The 23968-nt window shown below is 46.7% G+C and overlaps 4 protein-coding genes across 5 annotated transcripts; all 4 read left to right on the top strand.

Annotated features, from left to right (window-relative positions):
- The first annotated feature begins 819 nt into the window (after nucleotides 1-819).
- LOC113991924 (olfactory receptor 5V1-like) lies at nucleotides 820-1845 on the top strand. Its single transcript, XM_027728663.2, has one exon. It carries the CDS (start codon nucleotides 850-852, stop codon nucleotides 1843-1845), a length of 996 nt encoding a protein of 331 aa, XP_027584464.1. The 5' UTR covers nucleotides 820-849.
- Nucleotides 1846-2742: 897 nt separating this feature from the next.
- LOC113991923 (olfactory receptor 151-like) lies at nucleotides 2743-3506 on the top strand. Its single transcript, XM_027728662.2, has 2 exons — nucleotides 2743-2747; nucleotides 2815-3506. Exons 1-2 carry the CDS (start codon nucleotides 2743-2745, stop codon nucleotides 3482-3484), a joined length of 675 nt encoding a protein of 224 aa, XP_027584463.1. The 3' UTR covers nucleotides 3485-3506.
- A 6838-nt stretch (nucleotides 3507-10344) lies between these two features.
- LOC113991973 (olfactory receptor 4S2-like) lies at nucleotides 10345-13700 on the top strand. 2 transcript variants are annotated; one of them, XM_039386038.1, is made up of 2 exons: nucleotides 10389-11342; nucleotides 13644-13700. In XM_039386038.1, the coding sequence occupies exons 1-2, from the start codon at nucleotides 10470-10472 to the stop codon at nucleotides 13698-13700; spliced, it is 930 nt and encodes a 309-aa protein (XP_039241972.1). In that variant the 5' UTR covers nucleotides 10389-10469. The 2 variants fall into 2 exon arrangements, with proteins under 2 accessions (XP_027584592.2, XP_039241972.1); XM_027728791.2 differs by lacking the exon at nucleotides 13644-13700 and having other exon boundaries at nucleotides 10345-11744.
- Nucleotides 13701-17591: 3891 nt separating this feature from the next.
- LOC113991974 (olfactory receptor 1509-like) lies at nucleotides 17592-18647 on the top strand. The gene has a single exon (XM_027728792.2). It carries the CDS (start codon nucleotides 17721-17723, stop codon nucleotides 18645-18647), a length of 927 nt encoding a protein of 308 aa, XP_027584593.2. The 5' UTR covers nucleotides 17592-17720.
- The last annotated feature ends 5321 nt before the right edge of the window (nucleotides 18648-23968 follow it).

Consider the following 23968-nt stretch of genomic DNA (forward strand, 5'->3'; position numbering starts at 1 on the left):
GGAAATCCTTACCATAAATCCTGAGTTACATTCCAGGAAGCAATGCAGGATTAATGGGAAGACCCTGGAATGCCAAATGTAGTCTTCTTTGAATTGAAAAAAGAGCAAAAGGGGAAGTCCAGAGAGATCCTAAGAGGACTAATTCTGTTATGGAAGTCTAGAGGGCAGAATGTAGAGAAAGGTGGGAAGTCTTGAATTGGATACCAGATTAGATCTCTTTTTACATCCCACTTGGTGAACGTGAAGGAACCAAAATCATAGAACCACAGAATGGTTTGGAAGGAAGGCACCTTCAAGATCCTCTAGTTCCAACCCTCTGCCATGAGAAGGGACATTTTTCTCTTGATTACTAGGGATTCAATTCCTCTGGGGTAGCATTACTCCTCTAAAAATAAGTTTTAGTTTCAGCTGGTAAACTAGACACCGTTGGGGACACTGTTATCACTAAATAATTTATGCTGAAAGGCTTTCTAGGGATCTGTACCCCACTCTCCTCACTCTGACAACCTTCAAAGACCACACACCTTGCCTGTGACTGTGTCCAACCAAGCTGGACACCTCAGACAAAGTAAAACCAACTTTCAGCTCTTCAGGCTGACATGACAACTTGAAAGAATTCAACATTTTGGATTCATGCCTTTGAAGCTTAATGCCTACATGTTTCCTTTCACACTAGGTAGAGGTGGGTCAAATTTAGATTTAGAGTGTGGCAACGCAAGCTTGCAAATGTTTTTGAACTGCAAAACAGACCCCTTGCACTCTTTAGAAGGTGGATGCAAATTTGACTAAGTCCCAACTTTTTCTCTCTTCCAGGGAAACCTCTGTCTCCTTTCCAGAACGAAAGACAAGATGCAGAGGCACAACCTCTCAGCAGTGTCTGAATTCATTCTCATCGGCCTTTCTGATGCTCCACACGTCCGTTTGCTCCTCTTTGTGCTGTTCCTGACCATTTATTTGGCCACCATGGCAGGCAACATCACAATCCTCCTTGCTGTCAGCACAGACACCCGCCTGCACAACCCCATGTACTTCTTCCTGGGCAACTTAGCCTTGCTGGATATCTTATGTCCTACTATCACCGTGCCCAAGATGCTGGGGGCCTTGTTGCTTGACAACAAGGGCATTTCCTTCAAGGGCTGCCTCTTCCAGCTCTTTTTCCTCATTCATGTGGTAGGCACAGAGATCTTCCTCTTGGCTGTCATGGCCTACGACCGCTACGTCGCCGTATGCCACCCCCTGAAGTACCTGAACATCATGAGGATGAAGCTGTGTGCTCACCTGGCCATTGGCACCTGGCTGGTAGGGTTTTTGAACTCCCTCCTGCACACCTCTTTGGTTTTTACCCTGGTTTTTTGTGACTCCAATCAAGTGGACCAATATTACTGTGACATTCCTCCTGTGCTGGGCCTCTCCTGCTCGTCTACTTGGAGCAGGGAACTGGTGATTCTGGCAGTCGCTGGGGTGCTGGGGAGCGGCGCCTTTGTGCTCACTCTCATCTCTTATCTCTACATCCTCCTGGCCATCCTGGCCACGAACTCCTCCCAGAGCAGGCACAAAGCCTTCTCCACCTGTGCTTCTCACCTGACCGTGGTTTGCCTTTTCTATGGGACCACCATCTGCACCTACGTGCGCCCTTCCTCCACCTACTCACCTCAGCGGGATAGGATCGTTTCCATGCTCTATGGAATCCTCACCCCCCTGCTCAACCCCATCATCTACAGCCTGAGGAACAAAGAGCTGCGAAGTGCCCTAAGGAGAGGGATCAGACAGCTCAGAACTGCTGTCACAGCACAACAACACCTCGCCCAGTCTCGGGCGTCCTCTGCAGCTCCAGCAGTTGGATAGGAACTGCAGCTTGTGACTGACCTTCTAAAAAGTAGATGCTGCAAGCCAAACTCATTTTGGGGGACTCAAAACTCCTCCTCTGGCCTCAAAACTCCTTTTCTGGGCTCCCTTTGCAGTTAGCAGGGAGAACTGTGCACCTCCAGAGGGCCAAGTGGATGGCACAGCTTTAGGCCACGGTCACAGCAGGAGAAGACCTCAGTTGGGAAGGTTTCTCTCCCCTGAGCCCAGAGGAAGGTTAGGTGAGAGCACACAGGTGTTGGAGGCATGTTTTAGAGCCCCAGTCTCTGTTAACAATGAAATCAACTTGTGCATGGACAAAATCTTCCACCAACCCCTGCCTGATGGTGCTACCTGCCTGTAGTTTCCCTGGGATGGAGGAGAACTCTGAAAAACTGAGGAAACTCTGAGGTAAGGCAGGAAAATTAAGGATTTTATTAACAACTTATTGCTTAAAAATGCAGCAAAGAGGAAGAGAAGAGGAGAAAAAGGACAATACATGTTGGAGAACACTTTTACCCAGGAATTCATGCAGATTCAATGGCACAAGAGTCTGCAGTTTCAAGTCTGGGTGAAGACTGTAGAGGAATTGAATGTATATCAACAGGATGAGGAACTGAGGGAAGGTTTCAATTACAAGGGTTGGAAATATCTAATCCAGTGGCAATATCTGATCACTGTTCTCCCAGTTACACAGATCCCAAAACAAGAATATTTACTGACCAAAGGCAAGCTGCAGACACATTCCTGGAGTGTATTTCACCTCAGAAGCTGCAGGAGAAGAGAAATCTTAAGAAATGAATAAATTCTCTATTACTTAATTACAAGGGGCTCTGGGTTTTTAAATGCTTTCATTAGGTGGTGAAACCTTGTATTAACTGTAGGCTTAGGGTGTTTGAAATGAAGTAATAGTTTGAAATACAGGAAAATTCATCAGTGTGAATAAGGGTACAGGGTTGCAACCGTGAGCAGGATATTTGTGAAACATTTTGCCGGCTGCCTTGCACAGCTCTACTTCTACGTGGCGTTCTGCACGGCCGAGGTTTACCTGCTGGCAGCCATGGCCTACGACCGCTACGTGGCCGTCTCCAAGCCCCTTCTCTACGAGCTCATCGTGTCCCCCGTGCTCTGCACGAGGCTGGTGGCCGGTTGTTTCCTTGTGGGGCTGCTGAGCGCGGCCGCCCACACTGGCGCGGCACTCCGGCTGTCTTTCTGCGGCCCACTGCTCATCGACCACTTCTACTGCGACGGGCCACCGCTCTTCCTCGTCGCCTCCACGGACACGCGCCTCAACGAGGCTCTGGTGTTTGTCCTGGCGGGGTTCAACATCGTTGCCACCAACCTGCTCATCCTCGGCTCCTACGCCTGCGCCGCGGTGGCCGTGGGCAGGATGGGCCCCGGCGCGGGCCGGCGCAAGGCCTGCTCCACCTGCGCCGCCCACCTGGCAGCCCTCGGCATCTTCTACGTGTCTCTCGCCTTTAACTACATGCAGCCCAGCTCGGCCCACTCGCTGAGCAGCAAGAAAGTGGCATCTGTCTTCTCCACCATCGTAGTGCCCTTGGTGAACCCTGTGCTTTACAGCCTGAGGAACCAGGAGGTGAACAACGCCCTCAGCAGCTTCATCAGGAGGACAATGTACTGATGAAAGGCTACCTTCTATTGTTTCCCTGGGTTTTTTCTCTTTATGGAGAATGTCTCATGTAGAGGAGACTGAGGGGAGTCCTCATTGCAGTTACAACTTCCTGGGGAGGGGAAGAGGAGGGGTAGACACTGATCTCTTGTGGTGACCAGGGACAGAACCCAAGGCAATGGCCTGAAGTTGTGTCAGGGGAGCTTTAGGTTGGATGTTAGAAAAAGGTTCTTCTCTCAGCGGGTGGCTGGGCACTGAACAGTGCAGTGGTCACAGCACCAAGGCTGACAGAGCTCAAGGAGTGTTTGGACAATACTCTCCTGCTCGTGGTGTGACTTGGGAATGGTCCTGTGCAGGGCCAGCAGCTGGACTCCATGATCCTTCCCTTCCAACTCAGCATATTCTTTGATTCTGTGAGTCTGGGAGGTCTTGGAGACTGTTGCCTCCAAGAGCATTTGGGACGTTGTTACAGCTGAAAAATTAATTAGTCTGCTCTCAAACTCTGTCCACTAATAAAGTTGCATCACTCTTGTCTCACGTACAAACTTCTTGCCCACTTACTCGACCTCGACTCTTACTCTCTACCTGCCATGATGCCACTGGGCAAAACAAGGGAAAAGGTGTCCAAGAGCCAGAGAGGGGGACACTCTGGATCTTCACACACAATCACAGGATGGTGGAAATTCGGTGGGACTTCTGGAGATGACCTAGTCCTGCTCAAAGCCAGGGCAACCAGACAGGCTGCCAAGGAGTGAGTCCACTCTGAATAGCTTTAACCATGGGCACCCCACAACCTTTCTGGGGTTTCAGTCTTGATTGCCTTTATGGAAATAAAGCTTTTTTTTATGTTTCAACTGGGTTGTAGCATCATAGAATCACAGAGTGGTTTGGGTTGGCAGAGACCTTAAAGATGATCTTGTTTCAACCCCCTGCCATGGGCAGGGACACTTTCCACTAGACCAGCTGGCTCCAAGCCCCATCTAACCCCAGCTGTGGCTCTGACCTGCAGGCAATGCTTTTCCTAGAGCAGCCCAGGAGGATCTTGACCTTCTTTCACACACGGACTGGCTCATGGGCAGCCCGCTGTCCCAGCAGGTCACACTCCAGCCTTTCCTGCTGCCTGGGGTTATTCCTCCCAGGCTGCAGCACTTGGTTGAACCCCAGGAGGTCCCTCCTGACCCATTTCTCCAGCCTTTCCAGGTCTCTCAATGGCAGTACAACCTGCATGCAGTGGTTGCATTTCCCATCTAAATATTTGCAGCTACTTAAAACCATCAGTTTTTGGATATTTTAGATCTTCTGGCATCATCTTAAAACCATCCCTCTCTTTGGTTAACCAGAACTCTTTGCTTTCTTTTCCATTTTTGGTAGGCAATTTGACTGAAAGCTGTATTTCCAGAGTGTTTGGTGAGCATGAATTCTAATGTGCAATACTAAATGAAAAATACTTTCAAAGCCAAGATAAAATATAAAGTTTTACTAATTCTCAACAAACTTATGTTATATATCTCAATATTTTGGCTGAATCATGAAATGATGCACTAACTCATTTGTTGGCCACCTCTAGACCCCAAGATAGTCACGTATAACTTCATATCCTTCCCTGAATACACTTCCCTGTATACATAAAGCACACATTAAATGACCTGTTTAAATTCATCTTCTGAGTCTTACCTTAATGTAAATTTTCTTCTCTAGATTCTATTAAAAACCAGAGGTGCTGTTTCCCTTTGCTCAGCTCAGCACAGAACATGAAACAGTGGCCAAGGACAGAACTTGGGGCTTTTTATTTCCTTTTGGACATTTCTTTCGATGGAGATAGACTGAATTCCATCAGATGCCCTATTGCTCAGCCTCTCCTCAGGTGTGATTCCCCAGCACTACCTCAGGACGTGGATCTCCTTGTTGTCCTTGGTGTTCCTTGACTGCTTCCAGGTCACACTGAGGAGCTCACACCACTCCCCACTCCACTGCTGATTCAGGCAGGTGCCAAGAAGTTCTCCAAGAGAAATAAGGTGCTGATGTCCCTTTCCCTCACCCAAAGGCAGAAGTGAGGAACTTCAGGCTGAGGAGAAGTTGTCACAAAGTAAAGTGCTCCACAAGTTCTCCTTTCCTTTAACAAGGAGGAAAGTTGCCTTCTCCTTAGTGTCTGTGAACTGGTCCCCAGGGGCTTGTTAGAAGGATGAAGTAGGTCTGCCATGAGCTTCCTGAGAGGGTCCCAAGATCTTTAGAGGCTTCTTCAGGATGCCCAGAAGGGCTTGTTAAGCTGAAGACCCTTGGGTGGCTGCTCCCAGGGGAGGGCCTTCTTTTGGGAAGGGTAATTTGGGATGGAAATAGATGTAATGACTGAGCTGCTGTTGGAGTTTGGGTCTGCTGAGGCTTCCAGTGGCTCATGCTATGACTTTTGCCTCCACCTGCTGCTGGAGGAGGCCTCTTCTTGATATTTTAGTTTTGCCTTCTCTGCCCTATCTTTGACTCATGGGAAGAATGTTTTTTAAAAACTAAACACTCCTTTAGGTGTGGTGGGAGTCAGGGTTGGTCCAGGACAAGGCTGGTGTCTGGCTCTGGACAAACTTCCCTTTTCCTCTCTCACTTTGTGCTGATCATTTTTCCATTTCTCCTTGTATTTGCCCACTAAAGGCTTCATCTATCCAAGGGGTCACCTTACACTGTCCCAAAGAGAGTTTTCAGGAGATGCAGACTTCCCCAGCACACAGCCCACCACGTCCAAACTCAGTTCTGGGCATCATTCAAGGCTAATTAATTAATTCATGCTCCTGGGAGGTGGCTGAAGACTCCTGGTCTGAGATGGCACCAAACAGCAGGAATATCTGACCATCCCATTCTGACTGTTATCTCGACCCCCATTTTCACCTGAAATATCACCAGGCTGTTGTTCCTCAGGTTAAAAAGCTAAAGAAGATATTGGAGCCATTTTGAGTCTAACTCGGCTCAATTTTCAGGATCCATCCATTATTTAGCTTCACTTTTAGCTTCCACTCTCCATAACACTATTTATTATTTTAATTTCAGACAGACCAAGACTTAGACTAAAATAGGTGGCTTAACATCCACAGAAAAAAAAAAAAAAGAGAAAAAAATACAATATATTATTAACATTAGGCCTGCTCATTGGCACAAGAAAAAGCTTTAATTTTTCCAAACTTCTTCTTCACCACCTACTTGATCCCATGCTTTTACCTTTTACACTCATGAAACCAAAATTCTCCTGTTAAAATGGTGGGGGGAAATGGAGTGCCACACAGGGATAAGAACACTTGGTTTTCCATAAGATGGGACTGGTGGTTGTTTCTCAGCTGGAAACCACTCAGGAACACTCCTCTTTCCAGAGATGCTGGAATCCAAATGGAGCTGGATGGAGAGATGCCTAAGGACGGATATCAGCTTGTGTGCAACTCCAAATCCTGGATGCCTTTTAAAACAGGCATCTGAATCCATGTGACCAACCTTGAGTGCAATTGCCAAGCTATGAGCAGATGGGAGATTTTGATGCTTCTCCTGTCTTGCAAAGCTGCAAAGGTTGCAATATCAAGTCTAACTCTGCTGTGCTTCAACCCCTCCCACCCACCAAAGCCCTGTGCTCCCGAGATGCACTTTAAGGTCCCTTCCAACCCAAACCATTCCAGGATTCTCTGACCTTCAGCCAGGATAAAGAGCTGCTACCCCTTTCTGGAGCAAGGGGCTTATCCCTAAGTTTTCCTCAAAACCAAAACATGCTCCTTCCTTGTGCCCAACAGCCTGGAACACTAGAAAGAGGGAACTCTGTCAGCCAGCCACAATTTTCTTTGCCAGAGCGGGAAAAATTGAACAGAAAATACTCGTCCAGTTTCTGATCCTCTTTCTCTGAAGGTCTCTTTTTGGCTGCTCTCACAAATGGATACCCCTGGGCCTGTCTCTCACCACAGAGCTCTTCTCATATTCTTAGCGGTGGGACTGCCCTGTTGGAACAGGGGGATGGAAATACAGACAGCACCATCCTCCAAATAAATGGAGGAAAAATGTATTTTTATTATGAAATCCTCCTATGAATCATCCCCTCTGCATTTACACTTTGCATTTGCCACTGAAAATCAGATACATATTTGTTCATCTTCCTCTTCCTTTCCCAAAGACTGTAAGACAGCTTTAACTTCCTCACCCAATAGTTCTTCCTTGAGTTGTTGCTGGTAGCCCTTATTAACCTGGCCAGGACTCCAGTGGAAAATGCTATTTAAATTAAAAGACTATTTGCACCCAGAGCACTATTTAACCTCCTCATAAATTGGAGGGTTTCTCTTTTCCCTGCCTGGATCACTGGCATTCTGTGTCAGGAGATGGTCACATCACCTTGGCTGTTAATGGGCCATTCTAAACTGCAAGAAATGTCAACAAAACAAAGTCATGGGCAGTGGATGAAACTACTGATTGATGCCCATATATCAGAATTCAAAAATACACAGGAAACTTCAGAGCAGTGATGGGTTTAAGTGATGCTTAAATTCATTGCATCCCGGAATGGTTTGGGTTGGAAGGCACCTCAAAGATCATTGAATTCCAACCCACTCCATCAGCAGGGCCACCGACCACTAGACCAGGTTGCTCCCACCTGGCTTTGAACAATTCCAGGGATGGGGCATCCACAGCTTCTCTGGGCAACCTCTACCAGGGCCTCACCACCCTCACAGCCAACAATTCCTTCCCAATAGCCCATCTAATCCTGCCCTCTGGCACTTGAAAGCCACTCCCCCTAATTGATCAAGTGATCATAGGAAAGCCTGGACTTGCAAAGACTCACCTCAGCTGACTTCCACAGATGCACAAGAGCTGACTTCCTCCCCTCCCTCAGTTTCCCAATTTGTAAAATAAGGGTTTTTTTCCCTTACTCTGTAATTCCCTGATTTTTGCTGAAACCTGCAAGTTCTTGCAAGAGACTTTATTCACTGGGCTGTCAGTGATGAAATTTCATGTCAAACAGGGACTTGGAGGGTCATCAAGAGGTGACCATCTTCTGTCTCCCTTCTACTTACTACTAGGGATCTCTGATTTTTTATTTATTTTTATTTTTTTAATGAAGATTCCTGATTGATGTGGTTTGCTTTTTGAATAAAACCTGATTTAGAAGTCCTGTTTTATTTCTCACAAAACTATAAAGCCAAAGCAGTGGATCCAATGGGCCCCTTGGGACTTGGGAAAACCACAAATCCTATTTTCATGATGGATTCTGGGAATGGTTAACTGGACTAGGTCACATCACATGCTTGTCCAGTTTAATATTCAGCTCATCCATTGCCTGTTAGCTCAAGGAATCCTGGAATCAGTCAGGTTGGAAAAGCCCTCTAAGATCAGCGAGTCCAACAGTTCCCCCAGCACTGCCAAGGCCCCCACTAAACCACGGCCCCAAGTGCCACATCCACGCAAGTCTGAAACCCCTTCAGCACCCTCTCAGTGAAGAAAGCTTTCCTACTATCTGATGTAAACTTCCCCTCCCAGGACAGGATTCATTTCTCCTCCTTCCCAACTTCCTTTCATTCAGCCTTCACACCTCCCTCCTGCAGCCCCAAGAGCCCTGCAGAGGAGACATTTCCTTGGAGAGGCTGCAGGAGTTCTACAGAAACAGGCAATTAAGCCCTTGAGGTGGGAGATTTCCTTGGAGATGCTTAAGAAGAGCTACTTAAACAATTTGCTTCTCAGCCTTCTCTCTGCTTGCTGGGCTGGGTGTGCAGCCTTCAGTGCCCACCCACCTCCAAGCAGCCTCCAAAGCAGCTCTCGTGGGCAGGAAACATCCAGATACACCTGCTGATACAGGAAAGCAAGACATTCAATTAGGTGGGATTATTGCACCTCCTAAGCAAGCATTGCAAGCTTTCCAGAGGCTGTTCTCTGTTTTTGAAAGAATGGGCTCTATCTCATTCATCCCAGGAAAGGCAGAGGTTGAGGAGATCAAATCTTACAGCCCTTACACAAACAATTAGATCTTTAAACACAGAGAAGGTAAGTTTTCCACATTCTCTGCATCCTTTCCCTTTTTTCCTTCCTCTTTTCTTTCCTATTTCTGCTTTCCTCTCTTCTCTTTCCCCCCTCATTTTTCAAATGTGAAAATACAAAGAAGAAATTTTCACTGAACCATCTCTGGCTCTCTTTGCCCAGAACCACACCCAGAGCCAGTCCTGCAGTCCCAAATTAAGTTCTTTAATTCTCTTTCCCATTAACCACCTGAGATTTTAGGGGAAAACACTTGCAAGAAGCAGGTGGTGCAAGTTCTCATCCTTTCTTGAAATTAAAACAGTCCACATTGTATTTCTTTCGTATTGCAGTTGACTGCATTATATCACATAACTCTAATCTGTCCTTTGAAAGATACTTTTAGAGGGAAGACCTATAAATTTTGCCCCCTTTCTTGAATGCCTTTTACCTCCTGCCAGTACAACTGGAAGCACAGGAAAAGTCCCAAACTTTCCCAACTTCCTCTCTAGGCTTCCCTTTGTGGGCAATTTTGAGAGCAATTTGGGGTTTTCTCCATTTCCTGTGGATGCTTGAGCAGCTCTTTGCCTGCACAAGGGTTTCTGGTTTTGAAATCCTAAAGCAAAAGCCTGCATCAGATGGACCCAATGCCAGAAGGATTGAGTGGGTGGCACCCCTGCCCATGGCAGGCAGGTTGGAACTAGATGGTCTTGAAGGTCCCTTCCAACCCACTCCAGGATTCTATGGTTCTATGGCTGAAGTCTCATGCAAGGAAAATTAACCATGTAGAGGGGGAGGGAAAGAAAAATCAACAACAGAAATCAAACAAACATAAAAAACCCCAAACCAAACAAACAAAAAAAACCCAAAAAACCCCCATCCTTGATAAACTTAGTTCTAATCCTACACATTTCTTAGTGTGACTGTACTTCTGGTCAAGAATTCATTTTTATTCATTAAAAAACCTGATGAAGCATTTTGCCTTTATTTTTCCACATTCCCAGGCTCTGCATCGAATATCCCCCAACGCCTTAACATGGACAACGCCAGCAGCGTGAAGGAATTCATCCTCCTGGGCCTCTCGGAGAACCAGGGACTGCAGAAAATATATTCCGTGCTCTTTCTGGCTTTCTATCTGATCACTGTGGCAGGAAATCTGCTCATAGTGGTCACTGTCATCAGCAGCCAGGGCCTCAACTCCCCCATGTACTTCTTCCTCTGCTCCCTGTCCTTTGTAGACATCTGCTACTCCTCCACCACGGCTCCCAAAATGATTGCTGGCCTGTTGGGGGGGAGTAAAAGCATCTCCTTCATGGGCTGCATGGCCCAGCTGTTTGGGTTTCACTTCTTTGGCTGCGCTGAGATCTTCCTCCTCACGGCCATGGCCTACGACCGCTACGTTGCCATCTGCAGGCCCCTCCACTACGCCGCCCTCATGAGCGGCCGCACCTGCGGCCTCATGGTGCTGGGCTCGTGGCTTGGGGCCTTCTTCCACTCCACCCTGCAGCTCCTTCTCACCATTTGCCTCCCGTTCTGCGGCCCAAACAAAATCAATCACTACTTCTGTGATGTCCACCCCCTGCTCCGCCTGGCCTGTGCCGACACCCGTGCCGTGGGCGCTGCCGACGTGGTCAACGGTGGCTTGATAACTCTGAGCGCTTTTGCCATCCTGGTCTCGTCCTATGTTGTCATCCTGGTTTCCTTGAAAGGTCAGACAGCTGCAGGGTGGCACAAGGCCCTCTCCACCTGCGGCTCCCACATCACCGTGGTGATCCTGTTCTTCGGGCCGTGCACGTTCATCTACATCCGCCCCTCCAGCAACCTGGCGGAGGACAAAGCCGTGGCCGTGTTCTACTCCATCATCACACCCATGCTGAACCCCCTCATCTACACCCTCAGGAACCAGGAAGTGAAGAGTGCCATGAGAAAGCTGTGGAGCAGAAAAGTGGGAAGCCAAAATGCAAAGGTGCGGGATCATAGTCATGTTTCCAAAGGATCAGAGAAAATCGAGCATCTTTCATTATGATTTCTTTTGTGACAATTCCTCACCACCTGCCCTTTAAAGGACAGCTTGCTGGGAGCTCCTGCTGTAATTAGGAAGGCACTAAAGGTTTATTTGCTGAGGGGAAAGACACTGTGAACTCTGTGATGAACTGGCATTCCCTGTCTATTCTTTGTCAACAAGCACAGGTCCAGACCAGGGCCTCTTGAGCACAAACTCAACACCAGTGTTGAAATAAATACTGTCAAAAGGACTGAAAATGTTGTCCAGGTAGAGCATCCCATTAAAAAAACAAACACAAAACCCTGATATTATGTGGGAGTTGAGTCCTTTGCTGATGCAAGTAATGGGAGAGGAAACTTCTCCCCTTCCCCTCTCCCCTCAACAAATCCTTTCTGAAGTGTTCCAGACCAGGTTGGATGGGGCTTGGAGCAACCTGGGTTAAGGGAAGGTCTCCCTGCCCATAGCAGGGGGTGGAATGAGATGGTCTTTAAGGTCCCTTCCAAACCAAACAGATATTCTAGAATCCTACGAGTCTATTTACTTCTCCCATCCCTGCTGCCATCCTTCCAACCCTACCCTCTATCTTTCAGCTCGACCTCATGTCTTTTATTTTCATCCTTAGACGAATAGAGAATCACACATCTAATTAAACCCACTTTCCTGACTGTTAAAAATTAAGGAGTCACCAAAGTAGGGCTTTGGAGGCACAAATTCATGGGAGAATAATAATAATAAAAAAGAATTGTTTAGCAGCTATTCCAGGAGCCAAAATAACTCCTTGCTTTAAGTAGGGTTGAATGTTACAAGGTGTTCCCAGCCCAAGACAGGGTCAGGATAACACACAAAAATGTCATTTATAACAAACACATGCAAAAAAATTAAAATATATAATTGCTTTTAGCTTGTTTAGTATTTATTTGTGTAAATAAAATGTATATATGCTTCCCCCTTCCCCTATAGAAGCCTCTGGCCTGAAAGTTTTTCTCTTCGGTGTTGGGATAAATTGTGGGAAGGGGTGGGGGAAGCCTGGAAGTTGGATTTTGGATTTCTAATGTGGCTCAAACTGCCACAATAACACACACACACAAAATATTAAAAATATTTAAAAATCAATTTTTAAATGCTTTGGAGGTGAACACCAATGGGGTTTTTGGAGGTCTCATTTTTGCGTGCTGCTGAGCAAGTATTCCCCCAGAGCTTATGGAAGGTGTCACTGAAAGCAGCATTAGGCTTCTCCACATTTTGTTAAGAATTCTTACAAGAACTTCAGACATGAGCTAAAAAGTTGCTTCTGTGCTTTGCACTGTGGCAGTAAAAATTACTGATAGGAAGAGAGGAATTCACCACAAACCTTTCCAAATTTTTGAAGTCATTCCCTGTGTTACTTCTTGTTTCAAATTTATATTCATCAGGCATCTAAGGGATAACATCTGTTGCACAGGTGTGATTTTTGGGGTTTTTTTGTGCAGTGGTAAGAGCGAGTTAATAAGAAATAAGGATGTAGATGAGAAATATTAGCTTAGGACAGAGAGCAGAATTTATATAAATTTATCGGAAATTTATATATATGAGACACGTATGAGACATCCAACGTAAGAGGCATCTTTACTCCAACACTTCTCTCCAGACATTACCCTAAGAACTGTCCAAAGAACAATTTGAGCTCCTTGTCCACTGATGATTTCTGACAAAACTTCATTTGCCTCTGGGATCTCCTTACTCCTGAGAGTCTTGGGCTTCTGCTGTGTGATTTATTTGAACTACTTCTGCTACAGAAATAATTGTTCTTGTAGATGCGCTTGCAGGTTGTTGTTTTTTTTCCAGACTGGGGAATTCAGACAGAGACTGGACCACTATTTCTGCCATGTCCCCTCTTGGCTGGTGCTGGCCTGCGCTGACACCTACACCAGCAGTGTCGGCGTAGCCGTCAGCAGTGGCATGATTTCCCTGGGCTCTTTTGTTGTCCTTGCAGTATCCTATACTGCTATCCTGCTTTCCTTGAGGACACACTCTCCCAAAGGGTGGCTCAAAGCTCTCAACACAAGCTCTTCCCACATCATGGCCGTCACCCTGTTCTTTGGGCCCTGCATTTTCATCTACCTGTGCCCTTCCGCCACCTGCCCGGCGGACAAGGTGGTCTCTGTCTTCTACACCATCATCACAGCCATGCTCAACCCCTTCAGCTCCACCCTGAGAAACCAAGAGGTGAAAAACAGCACGAAAAAGTTGTGGAGCAGGACAGTGAGGAGGAGTGAGAAATGAAAGGACACGGCAATGTTTGTAAGATGACAGGAGCTTAAGACCTCATGGGGAGGGAAAGAAAAACTGGTGGAAGTTTGGTGATTTGCTGGTGCCAATTACTGGAGGGGAATCTTTCCTTCTTCCTCTACCAGGGCAATTTCCAGTGAAATCATTACTATTCCCATTCAATATCAGTATCATGATAAAATGTTCATCAGGGTAAGAGCTGAAAGCTTTCCTACAATAGCGAGTCAGTCTGAATGCTCCCATTTTGATAGATTTGCTATCTTCTGGGGAATGTGCTGTCTCCTTCAGATTTGTTCTCCCTCCTGCCCCTGGGTGCTCAAATACTCCCCTAGGAGGTCCACTGCCAACAACTGGAAGACATGCAAATTAATGCCCACCTCCAAAAACCACTCCTGTACAATAAACAGGAAATTATGGCTATTATGGGTTGGATCAACTTTATTTCAAGCAATCCTGAGACACTGATTTGATGTCACAGGGGACCCTTATCAGGGCAGCAGCCTGAGCATGGTTAAAGAGCACAGGCATGGTTGAGATGTCTGTTGGAGCCCCTCTGCTCTGAAGACAGGCTGGGACAGCTGGGGGTGTTCAGCCTGCAGAAGAGAAGGCTCTGGGGAGACCTTAGAGCCCCTTGCAGTGCCTGAAGAGGCTCCAAGAGAGCTGGACAGGGACTTTGGACAAGGGCCTGGAGTGACAGGACAAGGAGGACAAGCCATTTCCAGTACAGCAATGTAGAAATGACCCCAGAATCTCACAACTCTGGGCAATGCCCTTCTACTGCAAATTGACTGGCTGTGGTCAAGGCATGAATTTTCTAAAAACTTCTATTGGCCCTAAAATTTTGGAAAGGGAAGCAGAGGAATGAGATGTCCTTAAAATAGCTGACAACTCACTCATTTGCCTGAAGGTAACTGGTGACACATGGAGATGAAATACAGCAGCAAGTCCTTGGCACTTTATGATGGCAGTAAAATTAGAAGTAAAACATCATTACATGGACAAAAAAGTGTTAGAATTTCTCTATATGTCCATCAGAATAGGAAGACAAAGAGGTAACCAGGACTGGCAGAAGAGGAAGGGTTTATCTTCACTGTGTAAAACTAAACCCAGGGGTGCAGTCAATAAGACTTTCTTTCTGGATTGGAGGAGCAGCTCCTGAAGATGGAGCAGAAATGGCCTTCAAATTCAGTAATCACATTCATTGTTTCTAGAGATTACATGCTTTCAGAGACTAGATTCTAGGCTTTAAAATTCATGCCATGGGTTTGATTCCTTGGCTGGCTGCTGGACACCCCCACAGCCCCTCTCTCACTCATCCTCAGCTGGCTATGGGAAGAAATTGAAAGAAAAAAATTGAAATAAATAATGCTGAGATAAAGATGGGGGATCTCTTCTCAATTAACACCATGGCTGGAAGAATCAGTTCAATCTGATTTGAACTTGAGCCACAGTTCTCAGTGACATATCCCCAGCGATATGATGGTCTGCCCAGGCCTTCCTTTGACTTGGGGAGTGAACATTCCTATTTGGTCATGTTTACATCTCATCCTGGTGAGGCATTGATCCAGTCTATCCCTGGGAAACCAGGACTCCCTGCCCTGGCCCTGAAGCTCTCTGATCTCAAGCAACATTTCCTGCTGCCTCACGCGGGCTCAATGCACAGATCAGTGGTAGAACCCTACATTTACCATTTTATTACTAGAAACTTCAGGCTTTGTTTCATACAAAGGTCTTCTGAGTGCTTGGAAGTGTGTGGTGTTTTCTCCTCTCTTCATCAACCCCCAGGACTCCACTCACAAAAGGTCCTCAAGTGACTTGGGACCCAACCAAGGGACCCAACCAGCAAAACTACTTAATAAGGCCCTCAGGGACCTGCTTGCAGTTTGCTTTAGTCCCCAGTATGTTCCAGGAGTATTTATAGGCTGTGCTGGGGTGGGGTGACTTCAGGGAGAAGGAAGATGCGGGAAATGCAGAGCTCAGTTCCGAAAGCCTTGGAGATGTTCCCTCATTGGATCTCTCAGTGTAAGTGACAGACAGAAAACAGGGCATTGATGCCATCACAGTAAAACCTGCCTGGCAAGAAAAAGAAACTGCCCTGAAAAATACCTGAAGCAAGTTTCGATGCAACAAGATAAATAAGAGCAAGGATATGGGAATTGCAAGCAGGAGGAAGAAGAGTGGAACAATTCCCTGACCTGTCTGATTAAGAACTCGCAACATGGAGTGAATGATTTCAAACGTTTTCAGGCAACAAATGTGGAGCTCAGAAAGTTGATGTTGTAGCAACATTTAGGAACTGGGTACTGTAGGAAGCAATTTTTCTCTCCTTTCCTTATGTTCTTTGTGTCAGCCATGGGGTATTAAAGCACATGTGTGTGGTGGTGTTTGTTTATGTGAAAGGCAGAGAGAAATCCTTGGTAAAGTGTTGAAAAATATGCAGAAACATGTAAATGCTAAATGTTGGCCATTGGGATCCTTTAAGGCAGCTTTATTTAATGCTGATGGCATCCTAGACATCGGGCCTGGGGCAGGTATCTGCTCTCCCTTTACACTCAAGGACAGAGGGACAATCTTTGATGGGCTAAATCATCTCACTGTGGTGTAATGACCTAAAAAAGGTCAACTGAACCATGTCTTTAAGGTGTTTCTTCCTCTTTCTTGACTACACAGGGAGGCAGAGCTGCTACACACCAACTGTGATGCCTGTTCTGAGCTCTCTGTCTAGTACAACCTCGGGGTGGCTGTAGACTCTTCACCCTTTCTGCAGCTCTGGAAAACTACTGAGCCCATGGGAAAGAGAGAGGGAAAAGTGGGATCATTCCTAAACTGATGCTGTGATTTGCAGACAGATATTCTGAATTCTGTGCTTGAGATCTACCAGAAAGGGGGAGAAAATAGAGCAAGACCTGAGGAAAGTGCAAAAGGCAAGAGGCACGTGAGAAAAACAGACTCTGGTTTCTTGCTAGTAACCTCCTGCTTGCTGAGTTAGAAACTCTTGGGCAGAAATGAGCAGCAAAGGAATTTCCTGGTGGGATTGTAAATGGAAATGGGCATTCCTCTGCTGGTCCCATCTGAACCTCCCCAAGACAGTGAGTGTATTTGTCTACTGGAGAACTTTAACAATTCCTTTAAAAAATAAAGAGGTAGAGAAACTGGGCAGGGGGTTGCAGCTTCTGCTTTGTTAGAGACTCCAATTCTGGGAGGGAGAGTGTGTTCTGATAACAGCAGGCCTAAGGGAGCACTCAAGCTTCCAAACAGCTGCTGGCTCGGGGGAGAGCATTTCCAGTGAGGAACCTGCTTTCTGTGCATATATTTCCAGTTTCAGAGTGGATGAGCTAACTAGAGAGTCCTTTCCTCAACTTAGAGGAGAGTCATTAGGAAAAGAACATGCAGCATCTCGTGCCTGAGCCATATATTGTAGAGAAGATGCTTGAGCATGGCAGGATTGACTTCCATCCTAGCCCTCCCAATTCCCAGCAGATAAAAGGACACTGTAGCATTTTTCCAGCTCTCTATTCTGTGAGAGTAGGATGTGGTGGAATTGCCATCCCTTCAGGGTTTGAAGTGACAGGTGCATGTGGCACTTGGGGACATGGTTGAGTGGTGGGCTTGGCAGTGCTGAGGGAAGGGTTGGACTCCACGATCTCAGAGATCTTTTCAACCTCAATGATTCCACGATTCTGGGATTCCTCCCTGACAGAATGGGAGCACACATTTGTCACAACAACTACAGTGCAGGAAAGCAGTGGGTTCAGGGGTGAGGGTCAGTGTGGAGGGGTCAGAGATCTGAAACAGGAGCGGGAAGGCAGAGGAGCAGGGGACAGTGCTCTTTGCAAACGTTGCTCACTGTGATTTAGGACATGACACTGTGCTTTCTGTAGCAGGAAAAACAGCAGCAAATGCACGCTGCTGTCACCATCCATGACCCTTGGAGCTGTAGCACATTCCCTTCTCTTGCTGGCCAGCCCATGACTGCCCCCCAGCACCTGTGCCACGGGAGCCTGAGCTGCAGCCATGGCACAGAGCAACTTCTCCCAGGTGACTGAATTCATCCTCCTGGGGCTCTCTGACACCAGGGAGCTGCAAGTCGCCTTCTTCACCATCTTCTTCCTGGCCTACACCATGGTTCTGCTGGGGAACCTTCTCATCATTGTGACAGTCAGGACTGACCCCAAGCTCTCCTCACCCATGTACTTTCTCCTCTGCAACCTGTCCTTCCTCGATATCTGCTACACCTCTGTCACCATTCCCAGGATGCTGGTGGACCTGCTCTCCCGCAGGAAGGCCATTGTGTTTGAAGGCTGCATTGCCCAGCTCTTCTTCCTGCACTTTGTTGGCTCCTCGGAGATGTTCCTGCTCGCCGTGATGGCCTACGACCGCTACACGGCCATCTGCAAGCCCCTGCACTACACGGCCATCATGAGCCGCTGGGCCTGCTGGCTGCTGGTCTGCTCCTGCTGGGCAGGGGGGTTCCTGCACTCCATCACCCAGACTTGGCTCACAATCCAGCTCCCCTTCTGCGGCCCCAACACCATCGACAGCTACTTCTGCGACGTGCAGCCCGTCATCCGCCTGGCCTGCGCCGACATCTACCTCACCCAGTGGCTCATGGCCTCCAACAGCGGCCTCATCTCCCTGGGCTGCTTCCTGCTGCTGCTCACCTCCTACACGCTCCTCCTGCTCTCCCTCCGGGGACGCCTCACCCAGGGCCACTGCAAGGCGCTCTCCACCTGCGCCTCGCACCTGCTGGTCGTCACCCTCTTCTTCCTGCCCTGTATCTTCATCTACCTGAGGCCCCCCTGCACCTTCCCCTTCGACAAGTACGTCTGTGTCATCTACACCATCTTGTCCCCGCTGATGAACCCCCTCATCTACACCCTGAGGAATAACGAGGTGAAGGAATCCATGCAGAGGCTGTGGAAGTGCTGCAGCATCTTCTGAGACTTGCACCTGGAGGGACGTTCCTACAGACTGATGGCTTGGTGACTAATGCCTACACACTTCAAATTAGGTGTGTGGATCTATACACACACATATATAAATATTCATATTAAAAATCCGTGTTGAAAAATTGAAGCTTTTTAAAATATTAAAAATCCATGTTGAAAAAACCAAAACCTTCTAAACTGTTTAATTTGTGTGGGATCATAAGTTTCAAATAAATAAATCCAGCACAAGCATTTTCTCCCTCTCTGCCGTGCTGTTACTGTGCTGTGACAGCAGATGGCAGAGGCACATGCACTTAGTGTCCCCAAATTCCCCCACTGACCCCGATGTTCTCAGGTGAAGGCAGAGACGGTGCAGACATTGTTTGTAGGATTTTCTTCAGACATAGAAGGATGGGAATTCTTTTAACCTTTCGGAACATAGTCCTAATTCTCTCACTGAAGTGCATTATTAAAAACATACCAGGGACAATATATAGAGGAAGGAGAGGGATTTTGGACAAGAACATGCAGTGACAGGCCAAGGGGGAATGGCTTCACACTGACAGAGGGTGGGTTCAATTGGATGTTAGGAGGAAATTCTTCCCTGTAAGGGGAGTGAGACCCTGGCACAGGATGCCCAGAGAAGCTGTGGCTGCCCCATCCCTGCAAGTGTTCAAGACCACATTGGACAGGGCTTGGAGCAACCTGGGCTAGTGGAAGGTGTTCCTGCCCATGGCAGGGGGTGGGACTGGATGATTTTTACAGTTCCTTCCAATCCAAATCATTCAGGGATTCTGTGATCCTATGAAGGAGTGACCCAACCCAGCATTCTGCCTGGGGAGATAACAACAGTGTTTGGGGAAGAAGATTAAGGAGAAGGCAGTAGGATTTTGTTCTGTGATGTGTTATTAATAAGCAACATTTCCACCTCACAGGAATTAAGTTTCTCTACTTCTTCAGCCAACTTTAGCCTTTCTGAGGGCAGCAATGACATCACCAAATCCATCAGGGATGGAAGTGCAGTGGCTGCCATCAGGAGAACACCAACCAGAATGATTTAGGACTGGATTCATCCCATCGAAATTAGAATCACTGAATTATTTATGTTGGAAAAGCCCTCTAAGACCAGCAAGTCCATCCCTTCCCCCAGCACTGCCAAGGCCACCACTAACCCACAGCCCCAAGGGCCACATCCACGTGCCTTTTAAATCCCACAGCGATGGTGACTCCACCACTGCCCTGGGCAGCTCTGCCAGGGCTGGACAACCCTTCTAGGGAGAAAGTTTTCCCAATATCCAAACCAAATTGCTGCAAAGGAAGTGGGAGGCTCAAATTCCTCTCTTAAATTAGCCCTCACTCTCACACCAGCAGAAAGAAGAGGAAGATCAGAAGCATCAGGGAGTCCCTGATCCTCCTGCTTAAGAGAGATTTCCACCTATCTCCCATCTTGATGCAAATCAGACTTCATTTGAATGGTGAATTCCTACTTAGAATCACGGTTGGATCGCCATGAAATGCTCTGGATTGGAAGGGAGTTTTTCTCTTTAGTATTAGAGGGAAATGCTGAAATATTAAAATGTCCTCCAGGTCAATTGGGTAAATTTCAATGGAGAAAAAAATTAAAATGTATCCCTGTGATAATTTTTAAGAATTCCAATCAAGTTTTTATTAGACATTTCAGAATGTATATTATAGAAATCACATACAATCTTATCATATTTCATAAAATTCTGGTTTAGATGGCATAAAATTAGGCAGGAAATCACACCCAGAGACTGGTCACCCAGTTTTGGACTACATGTTTTGTGTTCCAGTGACATCTCCCAGCTCAGCTTTAACAAAAAACCAAATGAAAATTCCATCTTTTTGGGAGCTGGTGTCTCAATACAAGGATGGGACTTGGAACAGCCTGGTCCAGTGGAAGGTGTCCCTTCCCATGGCAGGGGGTTGGAATGAACGAGCTTTAAGGTCCCTTCCAACCCAAACCATTCTAGGAAGACAAACAATTCAATGCAATTGATTTTTCTCTCCAGGAAACATCTTGGCATGACTTTAATAAGGCCTCAGTTGGTGCTGTTAAAAAGTTGGGCCTGACAAATTGCAAAGGTGCAACTTTGGCAGTTGAGTTTGGAAGCGTCTGGAAATTGGCTCCACTGCGCATCATTAAAACCACAAGTTCTTTCTCTCCTGGAAATTAGCAGCTCTGAGCTCACTGTCATCCAGAGGACAGGGAAAAATGGCCTCAAAGGGCAAAAATATTCCCTTGACAACTGCGAGGATCTCTACAATGCTTTTGTTAAATGCCAAGTCAACTGAAGAAATCCCCGTCTAATCAATTTTGTTTCAAGACCATGGGACTGAAACACAAATGGACATCAGAGAAAAGGCACTGCAGTCAGTCTGGGCTCACCATAAGCATTTCCAGGTGGAAAACTCAAGGCTTAACAAGGCTGGGCAGTCCCAGAATGGTTAAAAACAAATCCCTTTGCTTGTGTTACACTGGGGATGGTCCTGGTGTGGCAGGAGGGGAGGACAACAGGGCTAATCCAGCATATCATCAACTGGGGCACATCTGCATTCTGCAAATAGAGAATTTTTTTTTGTTGTTTTGGGGGTGTTTTGTGTGTTGTTTTTTAATAACTGGTTTTAGAATAGAATATAATGTAAGAACTGGAACTTTCAACTGTGCCTCCTCAGCCAGGGATTCCTTCTTGAGTCCACAGCTCACAAATTGCCTTGTACCAAGTGGCTTGGAATGACAGAGCAATTTGGGTGAACAAGACACAGAAAGAGTTTTCACTGGGCTGCCCATACCAGCAGCTCCTATGGGATGGCAACATTAAAGGCATTTTTACACCACCCAAGGATCTCCAGGCTGCTTGGAGGCATTGCAAGATGAGGAATACAAGTGGGATTTTTATTGACTGATTTACCCTGAGGCAGAAAGCTTAGCCCAAAGACCATCCTGTCTTTCTAATTCTATTGACCCAACTAAAAATACCCCTGGAAATACACACTGGAGACTGGATGCAGAGCTGAGAGCCAGCAGTCCAAAAAGTAGTCCTGGGTGAGTGGCACCTTGATTTTGTGGGAGGTATTGCCCTCTCATGGCTGTTCAATGAAAAGCTGGGCCCCAGGCAGTGGAAGTGACATGAAGCCAGTGTAGGAAAATGGAAAGGCACAGCCCTCCTTCTCCTCACAGCTATGCATGGGATTGATCCCCTTGTTGCATCCCTTTCTGGCATCTGGCTTTAACACAAAATTATTCTCTTCATTCTTTCTTGCAAAACTTCATGGGAAGTGTGAGGGTTTATGGTCCTTGGGTCAACTGCAGCACACAGGCAAAGACCTGGACCATGTGGATTTATTCCAGACCCTTGGATAACTCCAATGTAGGGAATCCCAGAATGGTTGGGGTTGGAAGGGACATTAAAGATCATCGTGTTCCAGTGCCCTGCCATGGGCAGGGACACTTTCCACTAGACCAGGTTGCTCCAAGGCCTGTCCAACCTAGCCTGGAAAACTTCCAGGGATGGGGCAGCCACAGCTTCTCTGGGAAACTTGTGCCAGGAACTCCTCATCCTCACAGGGAAGAACTTCTTCCTAATATGTCACTTAAATCTCTCATCCTTTAGTTCAAAAGTGTTCCCCCTTGTCCCATGGAAGATGCCTTAATTTTGAAGGAGTCACAGCCTGCAAACACAGCAAGCAAGCTTGAGAAATGATTGACAGGCAGTGTCATTCATGGGAACAGGGCAGAAACTACAGGCTGGTATTGCTGCAATAGGAACAGGCCCGTTCCTAGTCCTGGACATCACATGGGAAGTGATTCTCCCATAAACTAAGGCAGGGATGCTTTCTGGAACCAAAGGGCAATTTTTTGATAGCTCTCCAAAAGCAGTGCTGATCATTTGAGTTCCTTCCATTTCCAGCCCCCTTGGGCAACATTCTGAAAAAAAACAAACATACATGCAATTAAGGTAACACCCAAAAAAGCTTCAGAGACACTTGTCCCCAGACACACCTTCCTGTTTATAAACCTCATCAAAGAGGAGAGGTGCTCACCCTGGCAGCCCAGCCAGCCCTTCTGCCAGTGCTCACGGGGGTCTGGGTGAATATTGCTACACTGCCCAACCTGGGCTCATCTCTTCCTTCACAGTGAAGGAATTGTTCTGTCCTATGTAGATATTCCAATCCGATGGTGAAGGAAGAAAAAGGAGAGTTGTGTTTCCTGGGGATACTCAGGACTATCTATTACCTGTCGTTAATCCTGTGGAGCAGTGAGTATTTCTGGGTTCTTTCTGTGGTATTTCACCTGGATGAGTTCCCCAGCTGAAGAACCTGCCTTTTATTTCTGTTGACTAAAATGTTCCCTTCTGTACTTTAAGCTCTGACTTTGGTCCCTCTCAAGCTTCTGTGAGAACATGAGAGCACAGAGGAGCCTGCCTTGGATGGGATATCCTAATCACCTGTTAAATCTCTGGACCAATGAAATCTCTTACAAATGAGAACGTGGGACAATAGTCACACCAACAGCCCCATAATCAAGCTCTAATCTCCAAAAAGGAGGCACTTATTCTGAACTTTGCTTTATCTCCCTATAGAGCTGATATGGAAATCCTTACCATAAATCCTGAGTTACATTCCAGGAAGCAATGCAGGATTAATGGGAAGACCCTGGAATGCCAAATGTAGTCTTCTTTGAATTGAAAAAAGAGCAAAAGGGGAAGTCCAGAGAGATCCTAAGAGGACTAATTCTGTTATGGAAGTCTAGAGGGCAGAATGTAGAGAAAGGTGGGAAGTCTTGAATTGGATACCAGATTAGATCTCTTTTTACATCCCACTTGGTGAACGTGAAGGAACCAAAATCATAGAACCACAGAATGGTTTGGAAGGAAGGCACCTTCAAGATCCTCTAGTTCCAACCCTCTGCCATGAGAAGGGACATTTTTCTCTTGATTATTAGGGATTTAATTCTTCTGGGGTAGCATTACTCCTCTAAAAATAAGTTTTAGTTTCAGCTGGTAAACTAGACACCGTTGGGGACACTGTTATCACTAAATAATTTATGCTGAAAGGCTTTCTAGGGATCTGTACCCCACTCTCCTCACTCTGACAACCTTCAAAGACCACTCACCTTGCCTGCAACTGTGTCCAACCAAGCTGGACACCTCAGACAAAGTAAAACCAACTTTCAGCTCTTCAGGCTGACATGACAACTTGCAAGAATTCAACATTTTGGATTCATGCCTTTGAAGCTTAATGCCTACATGTTTCCTTTCACACTAGGTAGAGGTGGGTCAGATTTAGATTTGGAGTGTGGCAATGCAAGCT

Source organism: Pipra filicauda, unplaced genomic scaffold, assembly GCF_003945595.2.
Source record: "Pipra filicauda isolate LSUMZ 115617 unplaced genomic scaffold, ASM394559v2 scaffold45_size4122338_pilon, whole genome shotgun sequence".
In the NCBI taxonomy this organism is placed as follows: Eukaryota; Metazoa; Chordata; class Aves; order Passeriformes; family Pipridae; genus Pipra; species Pipra filicauda.

Bases quoted from the DNA above. Each gene is read 5' to 3' on its own strand.
- LOC113991974 (XM_027728792.2), top strand. From the start codon at position 17,721: ATGGCACAGAGCAACTTCTCCCAGGTGACTGAATTCATCCTCCTGGGG.
- LOC113991973 (XM_027728791.2), top strand. From the start codon at position 10,470: ATGGACAACGCCAGCAGCGTGAAGGAATTCATCCTCCTGGGCCTCTCG.
- LOC113991924 (XM_027728663.2), top strand. From the start codon at position 850: ATGCAGAGGCACAACCTCTCAGCAGTGTCTGAATTCATTCTCATCGGC.